At 39.8% G+C, this 26,867-nt stretch overlaps 1 protein-coding gene across 1 annotated transcript in view; it reads right to left on the bottom strand.

The window, feature by feature from the left end:
- The window catches only part of AUH (AU RNA binding protein/enoyl-CoA hydratase), a 187,223-nt gene extending 164,262 nt beyond the window's left edge, over nucleotides 1–22,961 (bottom strand). Inside the window, exons 1-3 of the mRNA XM_012653576.1 lie at nucleotides 22,624–22,961; nucleotides 1,418–1,485; nucleotides 1,220–1,307 (exon numbers count right to left, since the gene is read on the bottom strand). Coding sequence (XP_012509030.1) covers nucleotides 1,220–1,307; nucleotides 1,418–1,485; nucleotides 22,624–22,885 — 418 coding nt within the window. The 5' untranslated portion in view covers nucleotides 22,886–22,961. The remainder of the gene's footprint in view (nucleotides 1–1,219; nucleotides 1,308–1,417; nucleotides 1,486–22,623) is intronic.
- Between the last annotated feature and the right edge of the window lie 3,906 nt (nucleotides 22,962–26,867).

Genomic DNA, 26,867 nt, shown 5'->3' on the forward strand with positions numbered 1-26,867 from the left:
TAACATCTATTGGATGTCGGGCAGGGGGGAGGGGGAGGAGGGAGGAGGGGACGGGTATTTGTATACACAAGGAGTGCAATGCGCACTTCCGGAAGGATGGACATATTTGAAACTCGGCCTTGGGGCGGGGGGGACCAAGGGCAACATACGTAACCTAAACATCTGTACCCCCATATTATGCTGAAATAAAAGAAAAAAAAAGTTTAAAAGCACATAAAGCAAAGAAAACAGATTTGATTAACTTAGAAAAAAGTATTCAAGGCTAATTTGTTATTCTGATAAACAGCATCTAGTACATTATTTAGTATGTCCCCAAAAAGGCAACCTGTAACAGTTACAAAGTGTACTAAAGCATTCAAGCCTTTTTCAAAGCATATTACTAACATAGAGATGCAGAAAGAATGGGCACAAAATAGGTAAAAAAAAATTCTGGCCGGGCGCGGTGGCTCACACCTGTAATCCTAGCACTCTGGGAGGCCGAGGCAGGTGGATCATTTCAGCTCAGGAGTTCCAGACAAGCCTTGCAAGAGCAAGACCCTGTCTCTACTAAAAAAATACAAAGAAATTAGCTAGACAACTAAAAATATATAGAGAAAAATTAGCCAGGCATGGTCGCGCATGCCTGTAGTCCCAGCTACTCAGGAGGCTGAGGCAGGAGGATCGTTTGAGCCCAGGAGTACGAGGTTGCTGTGAGCTAGGCTGACGCCACGGCACTCTAGCCGGGGCAACACAGTGAGACTCTGTCTCAAAAAAAAAAAAAAATTCTACCAGTAACTATAGTGTAATAATTACAACACACATTGCCAGTAGAAAGACAATAATGCCAGAATGATCATTAACACTCATTTTTAAAGTGTTATTCTGCCTTCACATCATCATTACTCCTCGAAGAGTCATAAAATTGAACCTTTCTTAAAAGCCCTAAAATGACTCTGCATCATCCCAGTAAGCCACCCGTAGTCCCCAGGGGACCTCTCGGCCATCAGTCGTGGTGTTAAATACATACATATTTGCCTCAAGACTATGTTCATCTGGTCCTTAAAGTTACAGATGTAAGAATCCTGATTCCCTTGGTATAAGTTTTTCATATTAAGAAAGAAGAATTCAAAATATATGTAAAACCCTTATAAGAACTATTAGGGAGCCAACCACAGCGGTGCACATCAGTAATCCTAGCACTCTGGGAGTTTTAATTTGATAATAAAATTTATTCACTTACCAGCACAGAATATCCCTGGGACTTCACTCCTGATTATTACGGTCCGTACTTTCTTATCAGATTTTAAAGCATCCACAGCTTTTGATAGCTGAACAGAAACAGGAAGGGTAAGGAGGAAAAAGAGAAAAAATCATTTTCAGACTGATGTCAAGACTGTATCTCAATAGTAGAAGTAAACAGTTTAATCTTTACACTCACCATCTTTATAAGATTTTTACTGAGTGAATTTTTGCCATAAGCTCTGTCTATTCCAAGAACCACAATTCCTAGTTGGGGGTAGGGGGGAGCAGAGGAAAAAGCACAAGCACTTATGTTAGTGAGATATTCAGAGAACAGACTCCACAACACACGTCTCGCTAACTTGGAACTTAAATCTACTGCCTTGTTGAGGTTCACTGCAAGAACTGTACCCTTATTCTCATGTTTAGCTTCCTTTTCAAGATAAGCACATTTTTAAAGAATATGGTATTTATAACATTTATAAAGTTAACCTAGTGCTTAATATCCATTGCTTTTCTTCAGCCTTTTTAGGGGAAAAGAACCCCATGACCTCAGGTTCCCTTCAAGTTATCTCTTCTTAAGCACCACCAAGGTAATTTACAACATTTTGGTAAATTTTACACCACTAAATCAGACGAACCAAAGGGAAGGCCACATACTTATTAGTAAAAATTATGAATTACAAAATACTATTTAAAGGCTGGTTTCGTTATCTTCAAGTATATACAGAATAGCTAACGAAACTTGTCACATGCAAGTATTGTGTCTTCTGCTTTTTGCTACTATTGCGGCTGTTAACATCTCACTTATTCCTTTGTCATACTACATAGTTTTCCATCCCAGGCTTCTCTCCTGACTTCTATCCCAATCACCTAACCTGAGGGCACTTCCATTTAGAAGTCCAACAAGTAATTCCAACTCAATCAATATAAAATAAAGTTCATTATCTCTCCCACAAAACCCAGTTCTCCCTCCTCACTGCCCCGTTTTATCACAGACCATCACCTAAGCCCAGCCTCCCATTCCAATTGCCAACAATTTCCAATTGAAAACAATTTTCTACACACAGAATTCACCCCTACTTAAAATCCTTTAATTATTCATTTCAAAATATCTGAATTCAAGACCTTGATTTGATATTCAAAGTTCTATAGAGCTTATACTCATAATCTTGTTCCCTGAGTAAACACAAATTTTCATTGTATCATGTATTAGGAATGCCTTCCACTGGGTTGGAAGTGGGTATGGTTCTCATTTGTAATTGGGTTAAACTGAAGACAACAAAATGTACACATGCCTTCTCAGTGCAAGAAACTGTGCAAGCCCATTTTAAAAGAAGGCACAAAGATGAACTTCAGCTTACAGAAGAATAAATGTGCAAGAATGCCAAATGCTCTCGATATGGAGAAAAGCATGAAAGAGCACTTGGTATCTGACAGGCTCCACATAAAGTAGCCAAATGACCTTGGATGGGTCCCAAATACTAATGACAACAGCTACCACGACTGAGCCCTTTAGTGTGCCTCAGGCACTGCTGCTGGTGGCTTATGTGTGTTAGTTCATGTCACCGTCAGAATCACCCAAGAAGTCCACATTATTTTTATCCTCAGTTAACAGATAAACTGAATTTGGAGAGATGAAGTAACTACTTTCAGCTGGTAAGTGGCAATCTAACCCCACGCTTGGAGAGAACTGTGCTACACTGTTCAAGCTTCAGTTTCCTCATGAAGAAAATCAGGGAGCAAAGACTAGATGTGCTCGCTCATTCAAACATATGGTGTACACACTATGGTGCTCAGCCCTCAAGGAACTAGAGTCTAAGAAGGAAAGACAAACATTAATAATTATAAAAAGGTGCAATTTAAAATGCTTTTTAAATGGTACTACAGTAACTTGTAACCAGAATTGATATGGTCTGGGGGCAAGGGAAGTTGGTTGGAGAAAGCTTACGCAAGACAGTGTTATTTCAGATGAGACTGTAAGGATGAGCAGGAGTTAAGGTGGAAATGTGAGGGGGCTGAATTCCAGGCAGAGGAAACATGGGAGAAAGCATAAATCAGTCATGGTCCCACTGAAGGTCCTGTCACCCAGGAGGAGGAGAAAAGTGACCAATGAGAGTGGCAGGTCAACACAGGCCAGAGAGAATGGCGTTACAGGCCCTGCTAAAAAGTGTGGTCTTTATCCTAAGAATAGGAGTAACTGCTTAAGGAGTTTAAGTAGGTATAAACACACACATAAGAAAACAGGGAGGGAGGGGACAGTTTCTGTACTTGGAGATCACACCAGAAGTGGATAGGGGTGCAGACTTCAAGGGGGCTGTAGTCCAGTCAGGAGATACTAGGTGTGGCTGAGACTGGCAGTGGTAGAAATAAAGGACAGGGAAAGGACTCAAGAGCTATTCAAAATCTAAAATGAGTTAGTGATGACTAGATTGAGAATTGATTGAACTAGAAGGAGGTGTTAAGGAATATCTGCCAGGTTTCTGGCTTCAGCAATTGGATGGAAAGAGATTGACATTTAACGAGACAAAGCCATTAAAAAACACCAAGGTGAGGGTGGAGGGAGGTAAAGCTCATGATTGCCATCTTTAACTACAGTGAATCTGAAGTACCTTTGAGATATCCAAGTTGGTATCAACTCTCAGGGTAGAAGCTAAGAATGTAGGCTTGAAGTCCGACTGCTGGTGTAGAAATCCCAGTGGCCACTTACTAGCTATTTGACCTTGGGTAAGTTACTTAACCTGTCTGATCCTCAGTTTCTTACTCTCTTAAGATACTAACAGTTCCAAACTCTCCAGGACTGGGTAAGGATCAAATAATGTAATACATATTAAGTTTACAATTCAAGTACCCAACTGTTATCATCCCTTCTATTATAGCATGAATACTTCTGATGCAGTAAATACTGAATATTACCATAATTTCTGCTACATATGATACTTCTGACATCATTACTGAAGTTTAAAGTGCCATCAAAATGCTTCCACCAGCACTTTTGGTCCCATATTTGAGGTCTCATGTTTTGGGTACTTCCACCTCAAAGAGGTGGAAATTAGCTCTGCAATCTAAAATGAGTCATCCAATACCTAACAAATGCACCATCAAATGTGTAAGTAGGCTTCTGATATTGCAAAATGGAATAAAACAGCTTTATTCAGCAAAACCTAAAATTTCTTGTTTTGTAATTCTCCCATTTTATGTCACAATTCAACAGCTTCTCAAGAACTCAAATTATCATGCACCCCCTCACATAGCCTTGACAAAACAAGTTTATCCAAACTCAGAAAAGCTTAAGCATTCAAATGCCAACCTTGAATTCCTATTTTAATTCTAGACTTTTCCTGCCTTTTTACAAAACACATAAAAATCTTTGGTGTGTAACAAGTTCACAATGCAACATTAACCCTGCTCTATAAAGTTTATACAACTGAAAGATGAATGTAGCAACTTTGGCTAAAACTTAAAACAGAACAAAAAATGAATACATTTTGCTTGTATAAAATTGAAATTATACACCCAAAGTTACAAATTCTCCTCCCTGGACCCATCTCATCCCATTCCCCAGACACAGCCATAGTTATCTGTAGATATGTAACCTCCAAGAAAATGTTTCATATATATTTACATATGGAAGTAGAGTTATATACTACCAGTTTGGATTGTTGCTACTTTACATAAATAAATCACATTTTCTTCTGGTGCTGTTCTCCATAAATAGGTTCATACACTTTTTTTTTAATTCAGTCTTAAACATCATTCTATATCAAAATAAACAAAAACTGAGGGAATTTGTTGCCAGTAGGCCTGTCCTACAAGAACTGTTAGAAGATATTCTTTAGGAAGAAGGGAAATTAAGTAGATCCGTAACTCAGATCTACATAAAGAAAGGAAGAGCTTCTGAGGACTCAGTGAAGGTAAAATAAAAACTTTTATTTTTCTTACTCTTAATTGCTCTAACATATAACAATTTGTTCAAAATAATAATAGGAACAATGCATTCAATTATGTGTGTTTACATACAAGTGAAATGGAGGAAGGAATTAGAAATATTTTGTTATTATAAGGTACTCACACTACCCTGAAATGGGATAGTGTTATTTGAAAGTAGATTTGGATTAGCTGTAAATGCATACTATAAACTCTAGGGCAACCACTAAAAAGGGTAAAAAAAAGAAATGCAGCTGATATGCCACTAAAAGAGAAAATTGAAATCATGTAAAGTGTTCAATTAAAATCGCAAAAGGCAGAGAAAGAGTGCAAGACAAAAACAGGAAAAAAGAACAAGGGCAACAGATAAATAACAGTAAAAAATATGTGAGATACTAACCCGACCATATTCAATGTGAATGAATATTAGCCATAACCATCTGAATCAACAACACTTTGAACGTCAATGAAGACAGAGATTGCCACAGTGGATCAAGAAACAAAGACCCAACTATATGTTGTCTACAAAAAAACTCTGTGTCAGTGGAAAAAAACAAAACAAAACACAAACTGAAGGAGTTTGGAGTTTTTTCCTTTTCCCTCACTCAACAACAATCAACACACAAGACTTAAGTGACCAAATGTCGGGGGTTTCTCCCTACCAACAACAAGCGATCAATTCTGCAGCAGACACTGGCTGGGTGTCCTCTAATTCAATTCTGACACTACCTAACTGGAAATAGTGTCAGCTCCCACAGGAGGGCTCATTCCTCAAAGCTTCCTCCTCCTCTGCTTCCCACCTCCACCCCACCAGTCCCCAAGGCCAGGCTTCCAGAACTTCTTACCAATTAGCTTCAAACTGGGTTTCCCATGTCCCCCTTTTGAGTTTGATTAATCTGCTGGAGCAGCTCACAGAACTCAGGGAAACACATATTCTGGTTTATTATAAAGGATAATTACAAAGGATACAGATGAAGAGATGCATAGGACGAGCTATGGGGAAGGGGAATGAAGCTTCCTCTCTTGGCATGCCACCCTCCAGGAACCTCCACATGCTCAACTTTCCAGAAGCAGCTCTCCAAACCCTGTCCTTTCGGGTTTTTATGGAGGCTTCATTATACAGGCATGATTGATTAAACCACTGACCACTGGTGATCAACTTAACCTTCAGGCCCTCTCCCTTCCCTGGACATTGCGGGGTAGGGCTGGATGTCCCAACCCTCTAATCCTGTGTTGGTCTTTCTGGGGACCAGTCCCCACTCTGAAAATACCTAGGGGCTGCCAGTCATCAGTTAATCAGTAGCATACAAAAAGACAACACTTTAGAGATTCTGAGGACTTTAGGAGTTATGACAGGAAATGGGTCGAAGACTAAATACATATTTCACAATATCATATACACTTTAAATATTTAACATGCATACAGATCAGAAATGTTTAGAGAAAGATACATCACGCTAACATTAATCAAAAGAAAGCAGAAGTAGCTATATTGATTTCAGACACAGCAGACTTCAGATCAAGGAAAGTTACCAGGGATAAAGAAGGACATTACATAATGAAAAAGCAGCCAATTTTCCAAGACTAGAATATTTAGGAATAAATTTAATCAAGAAAGTTCAGGACTGTATTCTGAAAACTATTAATATAAAACACACTGAAAGAAATTAAAGACAACCTAAATAAACAGACATCCCACGTTCATGGAAGATTTAATATTAAGGTAATAAAAAGTACTATCCAAACTTATCTATACATGCTGTCAAAATTCCTACTGTTTTTTTTGCAGAAATGGACAAGCTGATAAGCAAGGGACCCAGAATAGCAAAAAACAATTTTGAAAAAGAACTAAATTGGAAGACTCACATTTCCTAATTTAAAAACTTACTATAGAAGTGTGGTTTCGGTATAAGGACAGACATATAGATCAATGGAATCAAATTGAGAGTCCTGAAATAGACCCTTACAATTTATGGTCAATTGGTCTTTTGACAAAGATATCAAGACAATTCAATGGTAATAGAATAGTTTTTTCAACAAATGGTGATGGGACACTAGACATTCACACATGAAAGAATGGAGTTGAACCCCTTCCTAACACCATATACAAAATTAACTAAAAATAGATCAAAGACACAAATGTAAGAGTTAAAATTATAAAACTGTTAGACAGAAACATAGGCATAAATCTCCACAACCTTGGATTAGGCAACAGATTCTCAAATAAGACACCAAAAGCACAACCAAAAAAAGAAAAACAGATAAATCAGACTTCATCAAAATTATCAAGAAACTAAAAAGACAACCCACAGAATAGGAGAGAATATTTGCAATGATACATCTGATATGAAGATAATATCCAGATTATACAGAGAATTCTTACAACTCACAACAAAAAGACAAAAACTCAAACTAAAAAAAGAGCAAAGAGTTTGAATAAACATTTCTCCAAAGAAGATATGGCTAATGAGCACATAAAATGATGCGCATCATTAGTCATAAGGGAAATGCAAGTCAAAACCACAATGAGGTATCACTTCACATCCACTAGCATGGCTATAATAATTTTTAGAGAAAAAAAGAAAAGAGTGTTGGCAAGAATGAAAGAAATGAGAGTCCTAGATTGCTAACAAAAATGTAAAAGGGCACAGCCACTGTGGAAAACAGTTTGCTGGTTCCCCAAAAAGTAAAACAAATTACTGTATGACATATATTTAAATAAATAATTGTACACAAATAAGCAAAAGCATTATTCATAATATCCAAAAAGTAGAAACAAACAAAATGGGTCTATCCATACAATGAAATATTATTCAGCCATAAAAAGGAATGAAGTACTGATATACACTATTAACATGGACAACCCTGAAAATATTTTGCTCAACAAAAGAAGTCAGACACAAAAAGCCACATATTATATGATTCCATTTCTATGAAATATCTAGGCAAATTAATAAAGACAGAAAGTAGGTTAATGGTTTCCAGAGGCCACGGGGCAAAAGGGAATGAGCAGCGACAGATTAAGGGGTTTATTCTGGGGTTTGCTCTGGAAGTAATGAATGATAGTGTTCTGGAATTAGTGGTAGTGGCTGTACAACACAGTGAATAAACTAAAAAGGACTGAATTGTACACTTAAAAAGGTTAAAATGGTAATTTTTGCACTATGTGAATTTCATCTCAATTTACAAAAAAGGGGAGGAAGTATACCTGGGAAGACCAATCACAAAGTTACTACAGAGGTCCATATGAGAGACGAGAGTACACAGGTTTCAGATTGTATAATAGTAGTGAAGATGGGAAGTAGACTGATTCCTAAAATATACTGAAGGTAGTATCAATATAACTGTCATCAATAATAGTAGAAACACTGCTTACATTCAATTTATAGATAAGGTACTTAGCAACTGTGATAGAACAAAATGTCACTATCATAAACTTTGATGACATAACTAACGCTATAAAGGACAAACTGGAAGACAGAACAGCAAATATTCTCTCATCTTAGATCAAAAGGAGTACAGAGACTGTCTACAAAAATAATAATGCAGGTAACACAAATCAGTAAGACAGTAAATAAAATTGTAATTCACAGTAAGGACTTAAGAAATGTTTTAAAAGTCCTTAATTTTGATGAAAAGGCCTGAAAGCGAAGGTGCGGCACCTTACTGTAATGCTTTTTATTTAATTTTTACCACGAGTAAGTATAATATTTTTACTTTTAAAAATTGTGCAAACTTCAATAACTTATTACTAATAAATTACAGATAATAAACTATTGAAAACCACTAACAGAAAGAATACTCTTGATAAACCACATATATAATCCATGCTCTTGAAAATGCTACAAAAGTAGTAACAACCTACACTGAAAAATAAACTGAAATTCCTTCACACAAACACAATAAAACATGCACAAGAATTGTAGCAATTTCTTAACAGCCAAATCTTAGAAACAAGTTAGAAATTCATTAAAATGTGATGATTGTAAACCTAGAAAACCCAAGAATCAATTCTTTTAAAAAAAAAGCATTAAGAGACATGAAATTAATACATCCAGAAACAAACAACAAAAAGTTGGTATCATAGAACCACAAAGTAGAAGTGTGGGTACCAGAGACTGGGGAAGAGATAGAAGAGGGGGGAGGAGAGGACAGGGAGAGGTTGGTCAACAGGTACAAAGTTAGTTAGATAGGAGGAATAAATTCTGGTATTCTATTGCATAATAGGGCTACTATGGTTAACAGTAAAATATCACGTTACAAAACAACTAGAAGAGAGGCTTTTGAAAGTTCTCACCAAAAAGAAATGACAAATGCACGAGGTGATGGATACAACTGCCCTGAATGGATCATTATACAACACAGACATGTATCAAAACATCAAATTTTACCCCATAAATACGTATAATTACAATGTGTCAATTAATAAATAAAAAATTTAAAAATATATATATCCAGAAATAATAGACTTCATTAAAAAAAAGAAAGAAAGGTAAAAAGACAGCCACTTAGAAAATATATTGGGAGAAAACATCCCATTTTTATTAACAACCAGAAAGGAGGCAAACAGGGAGGATAACCAAAAGATACTCTTTAACAGGAAATCTGCGGGTGTTGGTACTTTGAGACAGGAGTCTGTCAACCTCTTAATTTGCCAGCAAATTAATAAACTCCTTTTTTTCTTCTCCTCAAACCACTTGTCCTTGTTCTTCTGATTCAGCCTCAGGGATAAGTGTCGAGCTTTCAGTAACAGAAGCTGATGTCCCTGCGTGGGCCCCAACCGAGCCCCAGTGGAATGACACCCCATGACTGCTGTAAGAGGCAAGGAGCAGCCTCAGGTCAAAGCCGCGGGTCTTCCTGGGTTTTTCAAGGTGAGAGAGCAAGGGATGGCCCCAGCAGCTGCTGGAGCCTGTTTCAGCTCCGAGAAACTGCCGTCTGTCTCCCAGAAGTAGACACCACTCCCCGCACCTGAACCGAGGTGAGGAAAAGGAAACAGATTTGGGAAGCATTGCGAAAGCCATAGCCATTTGTAAAAAGCTTGTTTCCACCCATATGGGGGGCAGTTTTCAGACCTCCCTGTTGGATTTGTTTTGAGATGCCAGTTTGGGATTGGAAGTCAAGAGGTTGAGTGGAACTAGGGAACTTGGTTTGGACTGAGCTCATTTGTGGTTCCCAGGGAACCGGGGGGATTGGGAGATGTTGGTTCTTTCATCTGAGAGAATTTGGTTCTCAGTTTGTCCCCTTTTGGATTAGGAGACGCTGATTTTCGGTTGAGAATTCAGTTCTCAGTTTGTGTTTCCCATTTGGTTGGCCATGGCATTCTGTGTTGAGGATTCCCCATACTGATTTGTTTGTTTGTAAAGTTTTGTTTATATAGGAAGCTCCATCTCGAAGTCCCTTGGGAAAAACTTTGGCTGAATGGTTAACTTATAGCTACAAACTTATGTATAAAAAGAATGGTGCTATTATAATCCAATGTACGTGCTGGAGTGTGAGGAGAAGCAGCCAATAGGAGAAGCAGCCAATAAATGAAAATTCCCATTTGACTGATAGGCCTTGGCATTTTAGATTGTGTTGGAAATTCCCTATATTGTTTGTGTTTGACTGTTTGTGAGTTTTTGTCTGGTGAGTTTTTGTACCTATGTCTAAAGATTATTGTGATACCACTTGTCTGGAAGGTGAGGAAAAGTGGTGATTGGTACAGCTTGTATGGAGTATGAGGAAAAGTGGTGGCTGATGGTCCGTGGTTTATTCTGAGCTGTTGGTTCTTTTAACACATTGACTGTGTTAAAAGTCACAGTCTTTGTGAGTTATTTCTAGTGTGTCACACACTAGAAAAAAAAAATGTTTTTCCTTGGGGCCACGGTGTTTTATTGCAAAAATAGAATAAGAACTTCAAAAACCAAACGATCCTTTCTAATATAATGAAAAATGTGTTTTTGTTTTCTATGCATGAGTTATGTGCAACTTGAAAAATAGTTCACACAGCTCCCAAGGTGAAGAGACATGAGTGAGTTATGTATGCTTCACAAGGCCCCAGGCTCAAAACTAGCATGAGTCAAGTACAATTCACAGGGCAGTTAATGTGTTAAAATTCAGAGCTTAAATGCTTGACCTGCCACTATAGAGTTAAAATGTTGAGTCTCAAGTTCTCTACTTGAGATAAACTCATTGTTTATAGTACACAAAATGATCTGTTTGTATAATTTTTGATAAATGAGGTCCTCCTGCCACCGCTGGAACCTCTAAAGCCGGCTAGGCAAGGCACTGCACAGGGCCACAGCGCAGGGGCGGACCTGACTGGAGGGAGGACCAGGGCACACGCGGCCCACTGCCAAGCAGATGCTGCAAAGGGGAAGGAACACCTGCCTCTGCGTCCATCCTGGCACCATGGGAGGGGCCAGGGTGAGTGCTGCCTGAACTAACTCTTCAATCCCATGCCCAGGAAATTATGGCTCAGGGTTCACAATGGTCTCTCCCAGCAGCAACCTCGATCTGGGCCAGAGGGAACCCATAGCCAGGGCTGGCAATTTGCTTGAATGTGCAAGAACCACCAGCAGGGTCCTTTGAGACAGTCAAAAGGAATGGGCAAAAAAGCCACCCTAGACTGACATTTTGTAAAGGAGGAGGACTTTCAAAGGAACATTGCCCAAAAGTTGCAAAAGCCTCCAGATAGCAAGACGCCCCCAGGAGAGAAAAATTTTTCTAAGGCCAGGACTCAGATGGCGAAGGAGAGGGTCAGAGCCCCCTGCCTCCAAATATCCCCAACAGGAGCCCTGGGAAAAATTGACAGTGAGGATTCAGTTGGTGCCAAACAATGTGGACAGAAGTGGTCCAGTGGGGGGCCCCTTTCCCTGGCCACAGCCTGGACTCCGGCACCAGCTGCGCCCGGCCAGACAGGGAGCAGTGAGGGAGAGGCCAGGCAGCAGTGAGGCAGCACAGGCAAGCAGCTGAGACACTTGACCGGTACTCAGTTACGTTTAATGGCAGGAACCTGGGACTGTGTTGCCTCCTGGGTTTAAAAGGGCTCTCCCGCTCTGTTTGATAGAAGCTTAGCAGGGGACTTGCAGAACCCGCAATCAGACAGATTTGTAAACTTGTATTAGCTTCTCTGGGGTTCCTAGAAATGGCATCTGGATCCCAGACTTCAGACTGATGGTAAAGCCCTTATACAGAGAAAAACGAGGAATGAGCCTTGGAGTCTTAGTATGGATGCTGAGAGGCATCCTATGGCCAATGGCAGGCATGTCAAAGCCACTGGACAATATTGTGAGAGGATGGCCTCTTTGCCTCCAGGCAGTAACAGCTACCTGCGAGTTGTGTCTATTCTCAATCCTGCCACCCTTTGCCAGCCAAAGAGAATGAGCCTTTACAACACGACTGTTTAGAGGTCCTGCAGGCTGTGTATTCTGACAGGATGGATCTGTGACATCAGCCCATGCCAGAGTAAGAATGAGATCTTCCTTTAATGACGGGAGCAGCTTTATGGACGAGGGGCTGGACGTGTGGTGATGGTGGCAGTGGCACTGCCACCTGGGACTTCAGCCCAGGAAGCTGAGTTGCAGTTACCAATAGGAAAAAGGTAAACATTTATACGGACTGTAAATATGTTTTTATGATCGTGCATGCTCATGGTGCCATTTGAAAGAAAAGAGGTCTCCTGACAGCAGGAAATAAGAATATTAAGTATGCCACTGAAATAATGGCCTCGATACAGGCCATGGCTGAGCCCAAGCAGGTGACCAGCATGGCAGAAAGAAGTCAGGCCACTGACAGAGCTGCTAAGGAGGCCGCTGGAGTGATCTGTTCCTCGGGGCCTTGAGACCCCAGCTAGATTTAGACGGCCTTAAAAACTAAAGACTGCAGCTCTAACATTTGGGATGACACAGCTAAATGGACACAGAATTCTCATAGACTCGTCTTTCACCCAAAGCTTTGCTTCAGCCTCTTATGAGGTACCTACATGAATATACACATTGGGAGCATGATGACTTGATGGACTGGTGGGACCTCATTTGAGAGAACCCCATTTACAACTAACCGTTTACGTGCTTGGGGCAGCCCAAGGACAGAAAGGCGATCCACTACAAAGGGAGCCCAACATGTGGGGATCCAGCCTTTTGATGATTTCACTCAGATGCCTAGGCTTGTATTGGTGGATACCATTTGAGGCCGTGTAGAGGCTTGTCCTACCTGGAGGAAAGAAAGGAGCATCTAAGGTTACCAGAATCCTTCTGGAGGAACCCACTCTGAGATGGGCTCCTACCAGGAGCTCACAGGGCCAGTGCCGAGTTCCTGCATGTGTATGGGAACAGGCCTCAGAGAACAACGGGATGACAGGCAGCAACAGTCCAAGGAAAGAGTCCAAGCAAATGGAGAACACCACACTGGTGATGGAGGCCATGGACAGACAACTATGGAGACATTTCGGCAGCTCCTCCTCCTACAGTGAGGACGTCAACAGACACCCCATTGCCAACAGGACCCAGAAGCACACTCCATGGAGCCCCGGACATTTTGCGAGAGTGATAATAGACCGTCCCCTTTGTAGCAAAGGTAACCCAGCAAGTAAACAAAGCCCTACAGCCAGAATAGAAATTGCATGCTTCCTGGAATCGATACAGGGAAGTCCATCTAAAGTAGGATAAGATATTGCTGCTTGCCCTCCTCTGGATAAGGGTAGCCCTCTAGCATCAGCCCTCTAGAATAAGTTAAGCCCCTAAGAAATAGTTTATGAGAGACCCTTCCTAGCACCCCAAGGTAAGTATGGTAATATAACTATGAGTAAAAGAAAATAGAGTAAAACAATATCTCAAATGAGGGCAAGGTGCTAACCACCATACATGAATTTGCCTCTTTGAGTTCCCTGCCCCAGTTGAAATCAGAGAAGTGGAAGGGACCCTATGAAGTGCCTCTAACAACTCACACCTCACTAAAATTGTCAGAAGTGAAACCCTGTGGCCAATATACCAAAGTAAAGAGGTATAGCCTCCGATGGAGGGGCCAGCCTTTAGGCAATCTACAGTAACTGTTTTGAGAAAAAGAAAAAAAAAATGGAAATGTTGACACTTTTGCTTAAAAAAAAAATGTGCAAATCCGACTGTCAGATACTTTATAAAACGCTCCTAAAAAAACACAAAAAAAGTAAAACTGAACAAATGGAAACACATACCATGATCTGACACAAAAAAAAAAACAGTATAAATATTCCCCTGATTTATAAATCCAACAAAATCCCAATTTTGAAACTAGACATGAACATTCTAAAATTTATGGGGAAAAATAACAACGCAGGAAGAGCCAAGAAAACAATGAAAAAAGAGCATTGGTGAAGGAGGGAGGAACTAGCCCTATCGTGTATTAAAACACAACACAGCACTTTTAATAATTATAATAATGTTAGAAGCATGATATATAGAGACATCATAAAATAGACTGTCCAGAAGGAAATTTTTATGATAAAAATGGCATTTCAAATCAGTGGGGTAAAGATGAATACATGATGCTGGAATAACTGGGTACCCACTGGAAAAAGATAAAGGATCCATACCTCACATTGCTATGATAATTCCTTTATTATTACATTGGTAGTTCCAAAATGGCAATTTCCTATCATTTCTACTACCATTCTTCTATAAAAACAAGTTCTCCCCTCCCTAAGTATCACTATAAATTCTTTATACAATGTGCTATGATCCATAACTATCCTTATACTTTGCAATATTCAGATTACCCTATGGCCAGGAGGAGCCTTTGCAAGCCTGTTTCTGTGTCCTTCTTATATATTCCCTTTAGTATTTGAGCACTTCCTTGCTTTCTGACCCAAAAAGATATTCCAGGTTCCTCCTGTTCTAGAGCTGAAATCAATAATACCTCCAAAGAGCCCTGGCTTCTTTCGGTCAGGGAACAGTATGCAGAAACCAAGATCCGGGCATTAGATATGTTCCCTGCTACTGTGGTATCACTGCTTTTAGATGCTTTCAACACACAGAACTATTAATAGGAAATGTATATTATAATATACTTATGGTTTTCAGATGTATTAGAATCATAAATTCATCCTGATAGCCCCAATTCAAATGCAACATAACAGCATTCTTTCTCACCTTCTCTCATTCCGTATCTGTACTTTCCCCTTTACACCACAATGAAAAGCCTGGTTCCCAAGAACAATATATTTTCTCATTTGCTCTATCCTACAATAAAAACAAAATATATTAAGAACTTTTACAACCATACTATTACTAACAACAAACCTACTAAAGAAATTTCAAGATTCTTTTTGACTTATAATTCTTAATAGATACAAAATATAAAAATTTCTTCAAAATAATAGTCAAAATGTATTAGGTAACTGTAGCTTACAGGTAAGGGAAATGAATGACAGCCATGTTACAGGGGACAAAAGGGAAAAATTGAAAATACTGTGTTATTCTTTCACTGCCCAGAAGTAGTGTTATTTTCAAGTGGACTTGATTAGTTGTAAATGTATATTGCAAACACTAGGGCAACCACTAAAGGAAATTTTTAAAGAAGTATAATTGATATGCTAAGAGAGGTGAGAAAATAGAATCATAAAATGCTTGATTAAAACAAGAGGAGACAGAAAAAGAGAAGATCAAAAAAAGAACGAACAAAGGCAATGAATAGAAAAGTTACAAATATGGTACATAATAATCCAGCTATTAATATTTCAATAATTACTCTAAGTGTAAATGGTCTAAATACACTAATTAAAAGAGATCATCAAAGTGGATAAAAAATAAGACTCAACTATATGCTGTATATGAGAAACCCACTTCAAATATAAAGATACAGACTGATTAAAAGATACTAATAAATCACTAAAGTAGCTTTATTAGTTTCAGAGAAAGCTGATTTCAGATCAAGGAATAGTCTCAGGGTGAAAGAGAGGCATTACATAATAAAAGAGGGGTCATTTCTCCAATAAGACATAATAATCCTAAATGTGTGTGCACCTAACAACAAAGCATCAAATTATATGAGTTAAATACTGATAGAACTGCAAGGAGATACAGGCAAAGCCACTACTATAGTCGCAAATTTCAACTCATTCTATCAATAATTGACACATCCAACAAGCACAAAATCAGTAAGGGTATAGTTGAACTGAACACCACCATCAATCAACTAGATCTAACTAAATGGTAGAACTAACTGAATATAAAATGCTTTATTCAACAACAGCAGAATACACATTATTCTGGAGTTCATAGGGAACATTTACCAACACAGACCACATTTGGGGACAAAAATATACCTCAACAAATTTAAAAGACTAGAAATCATACAAAGTATGCGCTCAGACCACAATGGAAATAAATTAGAAATCAATAATAAAAAGGTAGCTGGAAAATTCCAAAATATTTAGAGATTAAATAAGGCCCTTATCAAAACTTGTGGGATGTAACAAAAGCAGTGCTCAGAGGAAAAGGTGTATCATTGGATGTATATTAAGAAGATCAAAAATCAATAATCTAAGCTTCCACTTTAAGAAACCAGAAAAAGAGCAAATTAAATATTAAATACAATGTAAGTGGGGAGGGAATAAAAATTAGCAGAAATCAATGAAATTAAAAACAGGAAATCAATACACACACACAAAAAAAATCAATAAAGCTAAAAGCCAGTTCTTTAAAAAGATCAGTAAGTTGATAAGCCTCCAGCCAGCCTTATCATGAAAAAAAGAGCACAAATTAGTAATATCAGAAATGAAAATGGGATCATAACTACTTAATCCTATGGACATGACAAGCATAATAAAGGAATAATATAACTCTATGCCCACAAATTTGAAAATTTAGATGAAACGGACCAATCCCTTGAAAGATACAGTCTACCTGAATTCACACAAGCAGAAATAGAACTGTATAGGCCTATATCTATTAGAGAAATTGAACCAATAATTAATAACCTTCCAAAACAGAAAGCATCAGCTCCAGATGGCTTCACAGATAAATTCTAACAAAATACCAAAGAAAAAATGACATTATTTCTTCTTTATATTCTCTTCCAGAAAACAGAAGCAGAATGACACTTCCTAGCTCATTCCATGCAGCCCTTATACCAAAACCAGCCAAAAACATTACAAGAATGAAAGACTAAAAACCGATATGTGTCATGAATACAGATACAAAAATCCTCAAGAAAATATTAGCAAATCAAATCCAACAATATATAAAAAGAATTATACATCACAACAAAGTGGGATTTATTTCAGGTATGCAAGGCTGGTTCACTATTTGAAAATCATTTAATGTAATCCATCACATCAACAGCCTGAACAACAAAAATCATATGATCATTTCAACAGACTCAGAAAAAGCATAAACTACAAACAGAAAAAAGCTTCCTCAACTGACAAAGTGCATCTACAAAACAAAAAAACTATCGCTAACATCATATTTAACAGTCAAAGTCTGAATACTTTTCCCCCAAAATCAGGAATAAGACAACAATATTTACTCTCACTACTTTTATTCAACACTGTAATGGAGACTCCAACTGGGAAAACTGGGCAAGAAAAAGGAATAAAAAAGACATTCAGACTGGAAAAGAAGTAAAATTATCTTTATTTGCAAATGACATGATCTTGTATACAGGAAATACTAAGAAAGTGACTAAAAACTATTAGGACAAATACACGAGTTCAGCAAAGTTGTACAAGATCAATATACAAAAATCAACTGATTTTGTACCTTCTATACATTAGCAATGAGTAATCTGAAAATGAAATTAAGAAAACAATGCTATTTATGATAACATCCAAAAAGGATAAAGCTACTCTAGGATGAACTTAACAAAAGAAGTGAAAGATCTGTAAAACTATACTGAAAACTGCAAACACTGTTGAATGGAAAAGTAATTCTTGTTCATAAACTGGAACACTTAACATTGTTAAGATGGCAATACTCCTGAAATTGATCTACCTATTCGATGTAATACCTACCAAAGTCACAACTGGCTTTTTTGCACAAATTCACAAGCTGATCCTAAAATTTACAGGGTAATGCAAGAGTCCCAGAATAGCCAAAACACTCTTAAAAAAGAACAAAGTTTGAAGACTCATGCTAAACAATTTCAAATCTCACTATAAGGCTACAGTCATCAGTGTGGTAGGATACAGATAGATATGTAGATCAGTGGAATAGAATTGAGTGTCCAGAAATAATTCCTTATATTTCTGGTCAATTTATTCTCAACAAGGGTACCAAGACAACTTAATGGTGAAAGAACAGTCTTTTCAACAAATGGTGCTAGAACAACTGGACATCCACAAGCAAAAGAATGAAGTCAGAGCTCTTACTGCATACCACGTTTGACAGTTAACTCAAAAATGGATAGTCACATATGTAAGAGCTAAAACCATAAAACTCAGTCGAAAATATAGGTGTAAATCTTTGTAAACTCGGGTTAGGCAATAGTTTCTCAGATATGATCCAAAAGCATAGCAACACAAAGAACAAACTGGACTACATCAAAATTAAAAACATTAGTTCTTGAAAATACACCATCAAGAAAGTGAAAAGACAACCCTGAGAATGAAAGAAAATATTTATAAATCATCCATCTGATGAGGGACTTGTATCCAGAATATACAAAGAACTCTCACAACTCAACAATAAAAAGACAAACAATCCAATTAAAAACTGGGCAAAGGATGTGAGTAGACATTTTTCCAAATACATACACATGGCCAATACGCATGTGAAAAGATGGTCAAGAGGGAGTTAGGCCTGGTCTCAATCTCTCCTACAACAAAAACCCATTGTAGTACTAGCCCCTTTAAAATAAATAAAGTCTTTTATAGCATCTTAAAAAAAACAAAACTCAACATCATTAGCCATTAAGGAAATCCAGATCAAAAATAATAGTAAGTTTCTCCCTCCCACCCACTAGGATGGGTATAATTAAAATGACAAACAATAATAAGCGTTGGCTGAGATGTGGAGAAACTGGAGACCTCACGTCTTGCTGGTGGGAATGTAAAATGCCGCAACCACTTTGGAAAACAGTTTGGTAGTTCCTCAAAATGTTAATCATTGAATTACCATACGACCCAGCAATTCCACTCCTATGTGAAAATAAAAAGATGTACACAAAAACTTACATATGAATGTTCTAAGCAGGATTGTTCATAATATCCAAATAAATGGAAACAAACCAAATGTACATCAATGATGAATAGACAAAAGGTGGTATATCCGTACAATAGAGTATTACTTGGCCATAAAATCGGAAGAAGTACTGATACATGTGATAGGATGAACCTTGAAAACACAATGCTAGGTGAAAGAAGCCACAGAAACCTCACATTATATAATTCTTTTATAAAAATGCCCACAGTAAACAAATCTATTGAGACAGAAAGTAGATAAATGTTTTATGGCAAAGGGTGGGGAGGTGGGAGGTGGGGAGGAGAGTGGGGAGTCACTGCTAAAGAGTGTAGGGTTTATTTTGGGGTTGATAAAAATGTTCTAAAATTTGGATCACGTGGATAGAGCATAACTCTGAGTACACTAAAAACATTTGCACATTTTATATTTTTTGGTACTGAATTCTATCTCAATGTTTATATATATATATATATTGCACGTACCTCAATGTATATCTTTATTGAGATATAATTTGCACACTATAAAATATACAAAAATATACCTTTTAAAACAAGAATAACATATGAAAGGAATTAACTTGTTAAAAAAGAAAATAAAGTAGATATTCGAAGACGAGCTAGCAGAACTCTGCGGTAGTCCACTGACTGGCTTAGACGAGGGTGGTACTGATGAAGAAGTACATGGAAAGATTTCAAAGACATTTAGGAAGACTTGATAATCTAGATGTGGAGGATGAGAAAAGAGCAGGTATAAGGATGACTTGCACTACAAATTTGCTTGTTTGCTCTATCTCTGCCAGAAATTGTTCAATATGGTTCACGAAGATGATCTTTGAAATGGGTCACAATTATGTGTAGAAGCTTGTCAGACTTTGGGAAGGTAGGTAGGGGAAGGGGAAAGGTCATTTCAGGAGATGCCCCTGCTGGAGAACCTGTGGCCTCGGGGCCACATGTGACCTTCCAGATCCTTGAGTGTGGCCTTCTGATTGAATCCAAAATTTGGATTCAGTCAAGGGGCCACACTTGGGGATCAGGAGGGCCACATATGGCCTTGAGGCTGCAGGTTTCCCACAGAAAATATCAGGAAAAGACAAAGCTTAGGTATGGCTGCAGCGAGAAGGACTGTGAAAGCTTGACAGTTGGAAAGGCCCTGCAGGCAATGGGGAGTCATTAGAGGTTTTTAACTGAGCACAGAAGTGCTTCTTGGCCTTATAAAAAGAAAAGGTAACCCCAGCTGCAATGTGAAGAATAAACGGGGAAGAAGAATGACTGGAGACCAGGTGACCTATGAAGGAGACTGTTGCAGGAGGCCAGGAGAGATCTCTGTAAGCCATGACCAGAACTGCTACCCTGTAACTCTCAGTAGGATAGATAATAATGCAAGAAATAACCAGTAAAGAAACTTGGCTACGACAGAGCCTCCACGACGAATTACAATATGGAGCTCAAACAACAGATGAGCCTTGATGTATTTGGCACCTGCCCACCCCCACCCATCCACCTAGAGGGCTGCAAGTACAGTTTGGTGCTCCTCTGACCTGGGGGAGTTCTCATATTCCTTAAAGGCTGCTTAGAACACCCAAATTTTAGACTATGAGAAACAAAGGCACCAGGGAGACTCCCTTCATCTGTAGTATACCCTTGACCTCATGTTTTTCTTTGCACTACTCATCGTTGGTTCAACAGTAAGGCAAAGTATAAGCAATGTTAGCCAGGCCTGAGTCTTCATTCTTGCCAATCCTCAAAGAAGGCTGAGTCAATTTTAAGAAACTATGACGTCCTAACAGCTGACTCTTATATTTTAGATAAACTGAAAACATCTTAATTTATTAAATTGTCTTTTATGCTCTGATATCTCCTATTTTGGTCTATTCAGATCCTAACTTAAAGACTTTCCAGACATTGCAATTTGCATTCATTGAAATCATAAAGACAAAAAACACAAAATGTGGTGCACCTTACAGTTGTACTTGCACTCCCTTTGTATCTAACATATCGTTGGTACACCTAATTATAACTGAAATCCCAGCATGACTAAGCTTACCCAAAAGATGGTGGCATTCAGGCTCTAATCACTCCAGTGCCAGTCTACGCTTCCGGCTGAATCTCTTACTATTCTGCTTGTCATGCCACACTACAGCCACACTTGCCTTATGTTATTTCCCAAATACACCACACATGTTCACATCTCCATGCCTTTGACCATGCTCTTGTCTCTGGAATAACAAACAAATAAGGAATGAGGTAACTCATACTCCTGAGCACCTACTACGGGCTAGATACTTAATGTACAATTTATGTTAACAATCTCATTTAATCTTCACAGCAACTCTGTAAAGTTAGTATTATTTTTCCTCACTAATGGCAAAATCCATTGCCTATTAAGGAATACCTCAGAACCCCTTCCAAATGGTGAAACCTTTCTGGTGTTACAGTCCTTTGCTCTCACCAAACCTTTAAAGTTAACACAACCTAATAATCACCAGGATCTGCTTCACTATACTAAGACAACAATCATGACTTACTGGTTTTTCACTTCTGCTTAACGGATTATAGGTGCTCAACAAATGCATGTCAAATTTAAATGACTGGTCCTGTGCCTTAACTCGAGCAAACGGCTATTTCATCCTTCCGGATCCCTTTAGATTTTCCCAGCACTGCAAGTGAAATAAACTGAGCTTCATCAGTAATCCCTCCGAATCTCTCCCTCTACCGTAGCCTTCCACCCTCAGTATTGTATTGCTAATGCATCAGTATCTTCCCGGGGTAGGCAGCTAAAGGGCAAGATCAGTATCATCCACATTCTTGTCCCCAGACCTTAGCAAGATAAAAAACGCTCAATTGTTTAGATGAAATAGAACAATCCCTCAAAACTAACTTTCTAAGATAAAATGAACAAGAAGAAAAACGGTTCCAGCTAAACAGCTTCAAATTTAAGATTCTTCATTATAATAAAGGGCATTCTCACTGCAGCTTCTACAACTATACCACTGATTCCTGAGTTGACAGAAAGCCATTACACAGCAAGAATAAAGCCTGAAACAAAGATTAAATACCCGGAGTAGGTACTGACCTTGGCTTGTCTACAGAGGAAGGCATAAGCTGCGTTTCTGTTTTCCGCGCTGAATGTGGCCACTTTATAGCTAAGTCGCTGGAATTCACGTTTAGGTATCGAAAGCACGAAATACGTGCATAAGGAAACGGCCACATTAGGGTGCGGGGGGCCTGGGCTCTGCCACTCCACCTGACCTAGACCCGCGTCCCGCCCGCGGACGCTGCACGCTGCGGCCCGTCCAGAGGAGCAGCCGCCGCCTGCGCCGCGCCCGCCCCGCGGCCCTCACCTCGGTTCTCCTCTTCCAGGTGCCGCACCCGCAGCTCGTCCTCTGTCTTCACCTCAGAGCTGTAGCCCCTTTTCGGGGCGGGACCCCTGGCCGCGGGCGCCCAGCCCTGGGCCCAGATTGCCGGGCCCACCTGCCGGCCCGCCAACGAGCCGGGCAGCCTCAATCCCGGGCCGAGCCGTGCAGAGCACACGGCCACCAGGCGGGCGCGGCCAGCCTGCAGGGTACCCAAGGCCCCCGGTGCCATCGCCACCGCCGCCGCCATGTTGTCTGTTTACGGCGTGGGCCGCGGCTGTCGATCCGCCCCCGCCAGTCGCTAACCCTCCGCGCGCACGCGCACGCGCACGGCACCCAAACCTGCGGCCTCGCCCCGCCCCCGCCGCCTCGCTCCCGCGCGGCCCCGCCCCCGCCGCCTGCCTCCCGCGCGGCCCCGCCCAGCCCCACCCCGAGCCCTGGCTGAGCGCTTTAGGTCGCCTGCCCGAGGCCGCCATTCCGCGGCGCGAGGTTTAGTGGCTTGTCGGACACAGAAGGGGAGGAAGTAGTTTTCCAAGTCTGTGAAAGAGTTGAGGAGAACATACTCTGTAAGGACGACCCTGAGGGAGTCGTCTCCCCGCGCTCCCCAGGCTATGCCCCGAGTTCCCTGTGTTGAGTAGGCTGCAAAAGTGAGCTAAAATATTTGTCTCCTTAGGTTTGGCTGAAAGTGTGGCGGCTCAGCATGGGACACTGTTTCCCTCAAGTACGTCCGATCCACTGGTGTCGGTAAGCGTACCTGTACCTGGTAAACACGAGCGCTGGGTACCACACGGCATCTGGAAGGGGCGAGAGCAGCGAGTGCAGGGTCCCCTGGCCGCCCGCCTCTGCCGGCAGGCAGCCTGCCTGGGCACGAGTCCCAGCGCGGGCCACTGTCTAAACAAAGGGGATTTAGAACATAGGCCTTTTCCAGAAACTCGAAATATCAATTTAGTGTGTAGGTGATCATCAAAGCACATTATTTTAGAATTTCCGGCTACCTAACTTTTATCACATCTCAACAAGAAAGGTATATATTAGTAATACTGTTTGAAAAGTGTGCTATGAGCACGCTCCTCTTGCCACACAAATTTCTGTTACTATCCGTTGACCATTTTTGAGTCCTAAGCAAAACTTCCTTCAGTGTTATACCCTCAGCTTTTATTCAAAGTGGAAAGAAAAACCCGATTAAATTCCATTACTGCATCTGCTGTAGGGTTGGTGTTGAAGGTGCATTTTATTGTATCTTTTCTAAGGTGCCATGTGAGAAATTTCTCTTGAAGTTTAGGACAAGGAACATTTTGCTTCCTTTGTATCTTTCCTCGTTTCTGATGATGATGTTCACTTTGCGAGGTATTGGGATTTTTATTGTTATGGTTTCTTTATAATTTTGCCTCGAGGTCTTTCTCATGAGATGGATGGGAAGTGTGAAGGTGCCAGGGAGCTCAACCAGTGGAAGGGGAGCAAGGAGAGGGTACCTATGGGGCGAAAGCCTCTATTGGGGGCCAAGGGTTACCCAGGCAGTTTCCCATAAGGAGTTCTAATTGGTGGGCTTAAGCAAGCAGGCACCTGTTTCATGGAATCCCCGGTGACTTCGAGGTGGTCGTGCTGTATATCTGCACAGTCCATGAGGGGTGTGGGGGCCAGCAGGGTGGGTCAAGTAGGCTGCATCTGGCTGTCCATGCAAAGATGGTCACTGGGAGGCAGTTGTATAACACAGATAGTTGTATCAACTACCTCGAGGAACTGGAGCAGGTGGAGAGCTGTAGGCTGTGTCAAGGACGACTGAGCTGCCTGCTTCTGGTATGAGAAAGTTAAACTTATATTCAAAATGGATGCCAAGGCAACATAAAATTAAAAGCATTCACTGCACTAGGAAATGCAGAATTTTATTTACAGCTCACCCGTGACAGCTATCACAATGATTCTATTACTGTTCCCTTGATCTCTAATTGTTTTGATATCATTATGCTGGCTCATCGATAGATTGTGAATTTAAAGAAAGCAGTTATGCAGAGCACCTGGCACAGTGCTATTTAAAACAATGTAACTTCAAATAATATTTGCGATTGATTAGGAAACTGTAGAAGAATAATCATGAATTGTTTGGGTTATATAAGAAAACAAAGTAAGAAGGCCTCCCCATCGTTTCAGTGCACATAGAGCCTGACAGAAAAATGCAACATAAAAGACTATCCCCTCCCTAACATTTGTGACTCCCATCCTTATTTGGAACAGTCTTGTGGATATCCCAGATCTGTGACCAAAGTTGATTCTTAAAAGTTAATGCAAATAATAAATATCACCATGGCCATTACAACCTGTCAGGAATGACAACTACTAGCAAATTGCCAAATACCCGAAATTTGCCAAATTCCAAATCAAACAGACATGGCTTTGGATCCCAGCTCCATAATTGCTTCACTTTGAGATCAGTGAATTATTTAAATAATTCATGCTTCCATTTCTTCAGAATAGCTAGTATAATATCTATTCACCTCACGAATTCTTTAATTTCAATTTCTTCAACTATAAAATAGGAATAATTATGCTCATTTTATTGGTTTGATGAGATAAGTATATAAAACTTGGTACCAGGAAATAGGAACAGAACAGATAATATTAGCTACCATTTACCAACTTCCTCCTTATTGTATTCCAGGCATTTAGACATTTTATTTTATTTTATTATCAGAAAACTTTGAAGTTCGCATTATTACCCCCATTTTTATAGATGACGAAAGTGAGGTTAAGTTACTTACAAAGCTTGCAGCTAAGAAGCCATGGAGCTAGAATTTGAATGCCAGTACAGGCACAGACCAGGTTCTTAATCAGTGTTTTACATAGCCTTCTCATAAATGTTAAGATGTTCAATAAAATTTAATTCCCTCTGATTCCTTTGTACTTTTTAGTAAAAAATTGTCCAATATGAGACAAGAACAATGAATATCAGTTTGAGAAAGGAAGGTGGGACTTGGTGTTTGAAATGCCAAGTGTGGAAAAGGTGGGGTATTTGGAGTACTACACCCAGTAATATCCTGACCTAAATTCAAATTCGTACCGTCTCTTTATAGGATTGGAACCTTTGCCTCTATCGAGCTCTCAGCTAACAGTCTTTTTGATCTGCCACACCCTTGGCATTTTTCTGATGCTTGCTTCTATGTAAAGTTAAACGTGTGTAATACGGGATCACTAACACTGAACTCCCAAGTACAGCCTGAACCACAGAAGCATTCATTTGTAGCACCTGCTCTTGTACAAGACAGGTACCAGGGAATGGGTGTCACCCATAAAATGAAACAGTTACCAACACGTTACCAACCACAACTGTAGAGAAACAAATAGCTGAACAAACACAGTGGGAGGAATAAAGCAGAACTCTGGACTTTGAAAATGAGAGCCTGTCTTAAAACTATTGCATCTGAAACAATCAAAGCGAAAGTAATATCTTAGCATAAAGGCTGCCTGCTGTATTAAAGACACACATGAATGTGATGGCCTAAACAAGAGAGAATGTGAGCAGTCCATGAAGAGTAAGATGGTTCTCCTATCTTAGACAGGAGGCTTCCATCTCTGGGTCTAAGGTGGCTGCTCCCTGCCACCAGCAAAATGAAGAAAAGATGAGGTGATTACCCAGTTCTGTCAACGGGAAGACCAAGAAATGGCATGTATCCCTTCTACTTACTCACATCCCACTGGCCACACCAGCAACAAAGGGGGCCTAAAAAAATGTGTCCTTTCACTGGCTGCTCATATACCAAGCTAAAGTTCTACTACTGTGGACAAAGGGAATTGCAGATATTCAGGAACATAGTCTGCTACAGAGTCTTTTGATTTTTTACATTTATGTATGTATGTATGTATGTATGTATGTATGTATTTAACAGAGTCTCACTGTCACCCAGGCTGGAGGGAAATGGCACAATCATTGCTCACTTTAGCCTTAAACTCCTGGGCTTAAGAGCTCAAGAGATCCTCCTGCCTCAGGCTCCCAAGTAGCTGGGACTAAAGGCATGTGCCACTGCACCCAGCTGATTTTTTCATTTTTTATAGAGAAAACCCCTTCCTTGGGTTCGATAATTTGCTACAGCCGACTCACAAACTGAGGAAAACATTTTACTTACATTTACCAGTTTATTATTGTCAAAAGACAAAATTACAACAAATTTACTTTCAAGATCTTAATTGGCTTTTGTTTGTGATTCTAGAATCAAGCAACACTTCATCTATAAAATAAA

This window comes from Propithecus coquereli, unplaced genomic scaffold, assembly GCF_000956105.1.
Source record: "Propithecus coquereli isolate 6110/MARCELLA unplaced genomic scaffold, Pcoq_1.0 Scaffold423, whole genome shotgun sequence".
NCBI lineage: Eukaryota > Metazoa > Chordata > Mammalia > Primates > Indriidae > Propithecus > Propithecus coquereli.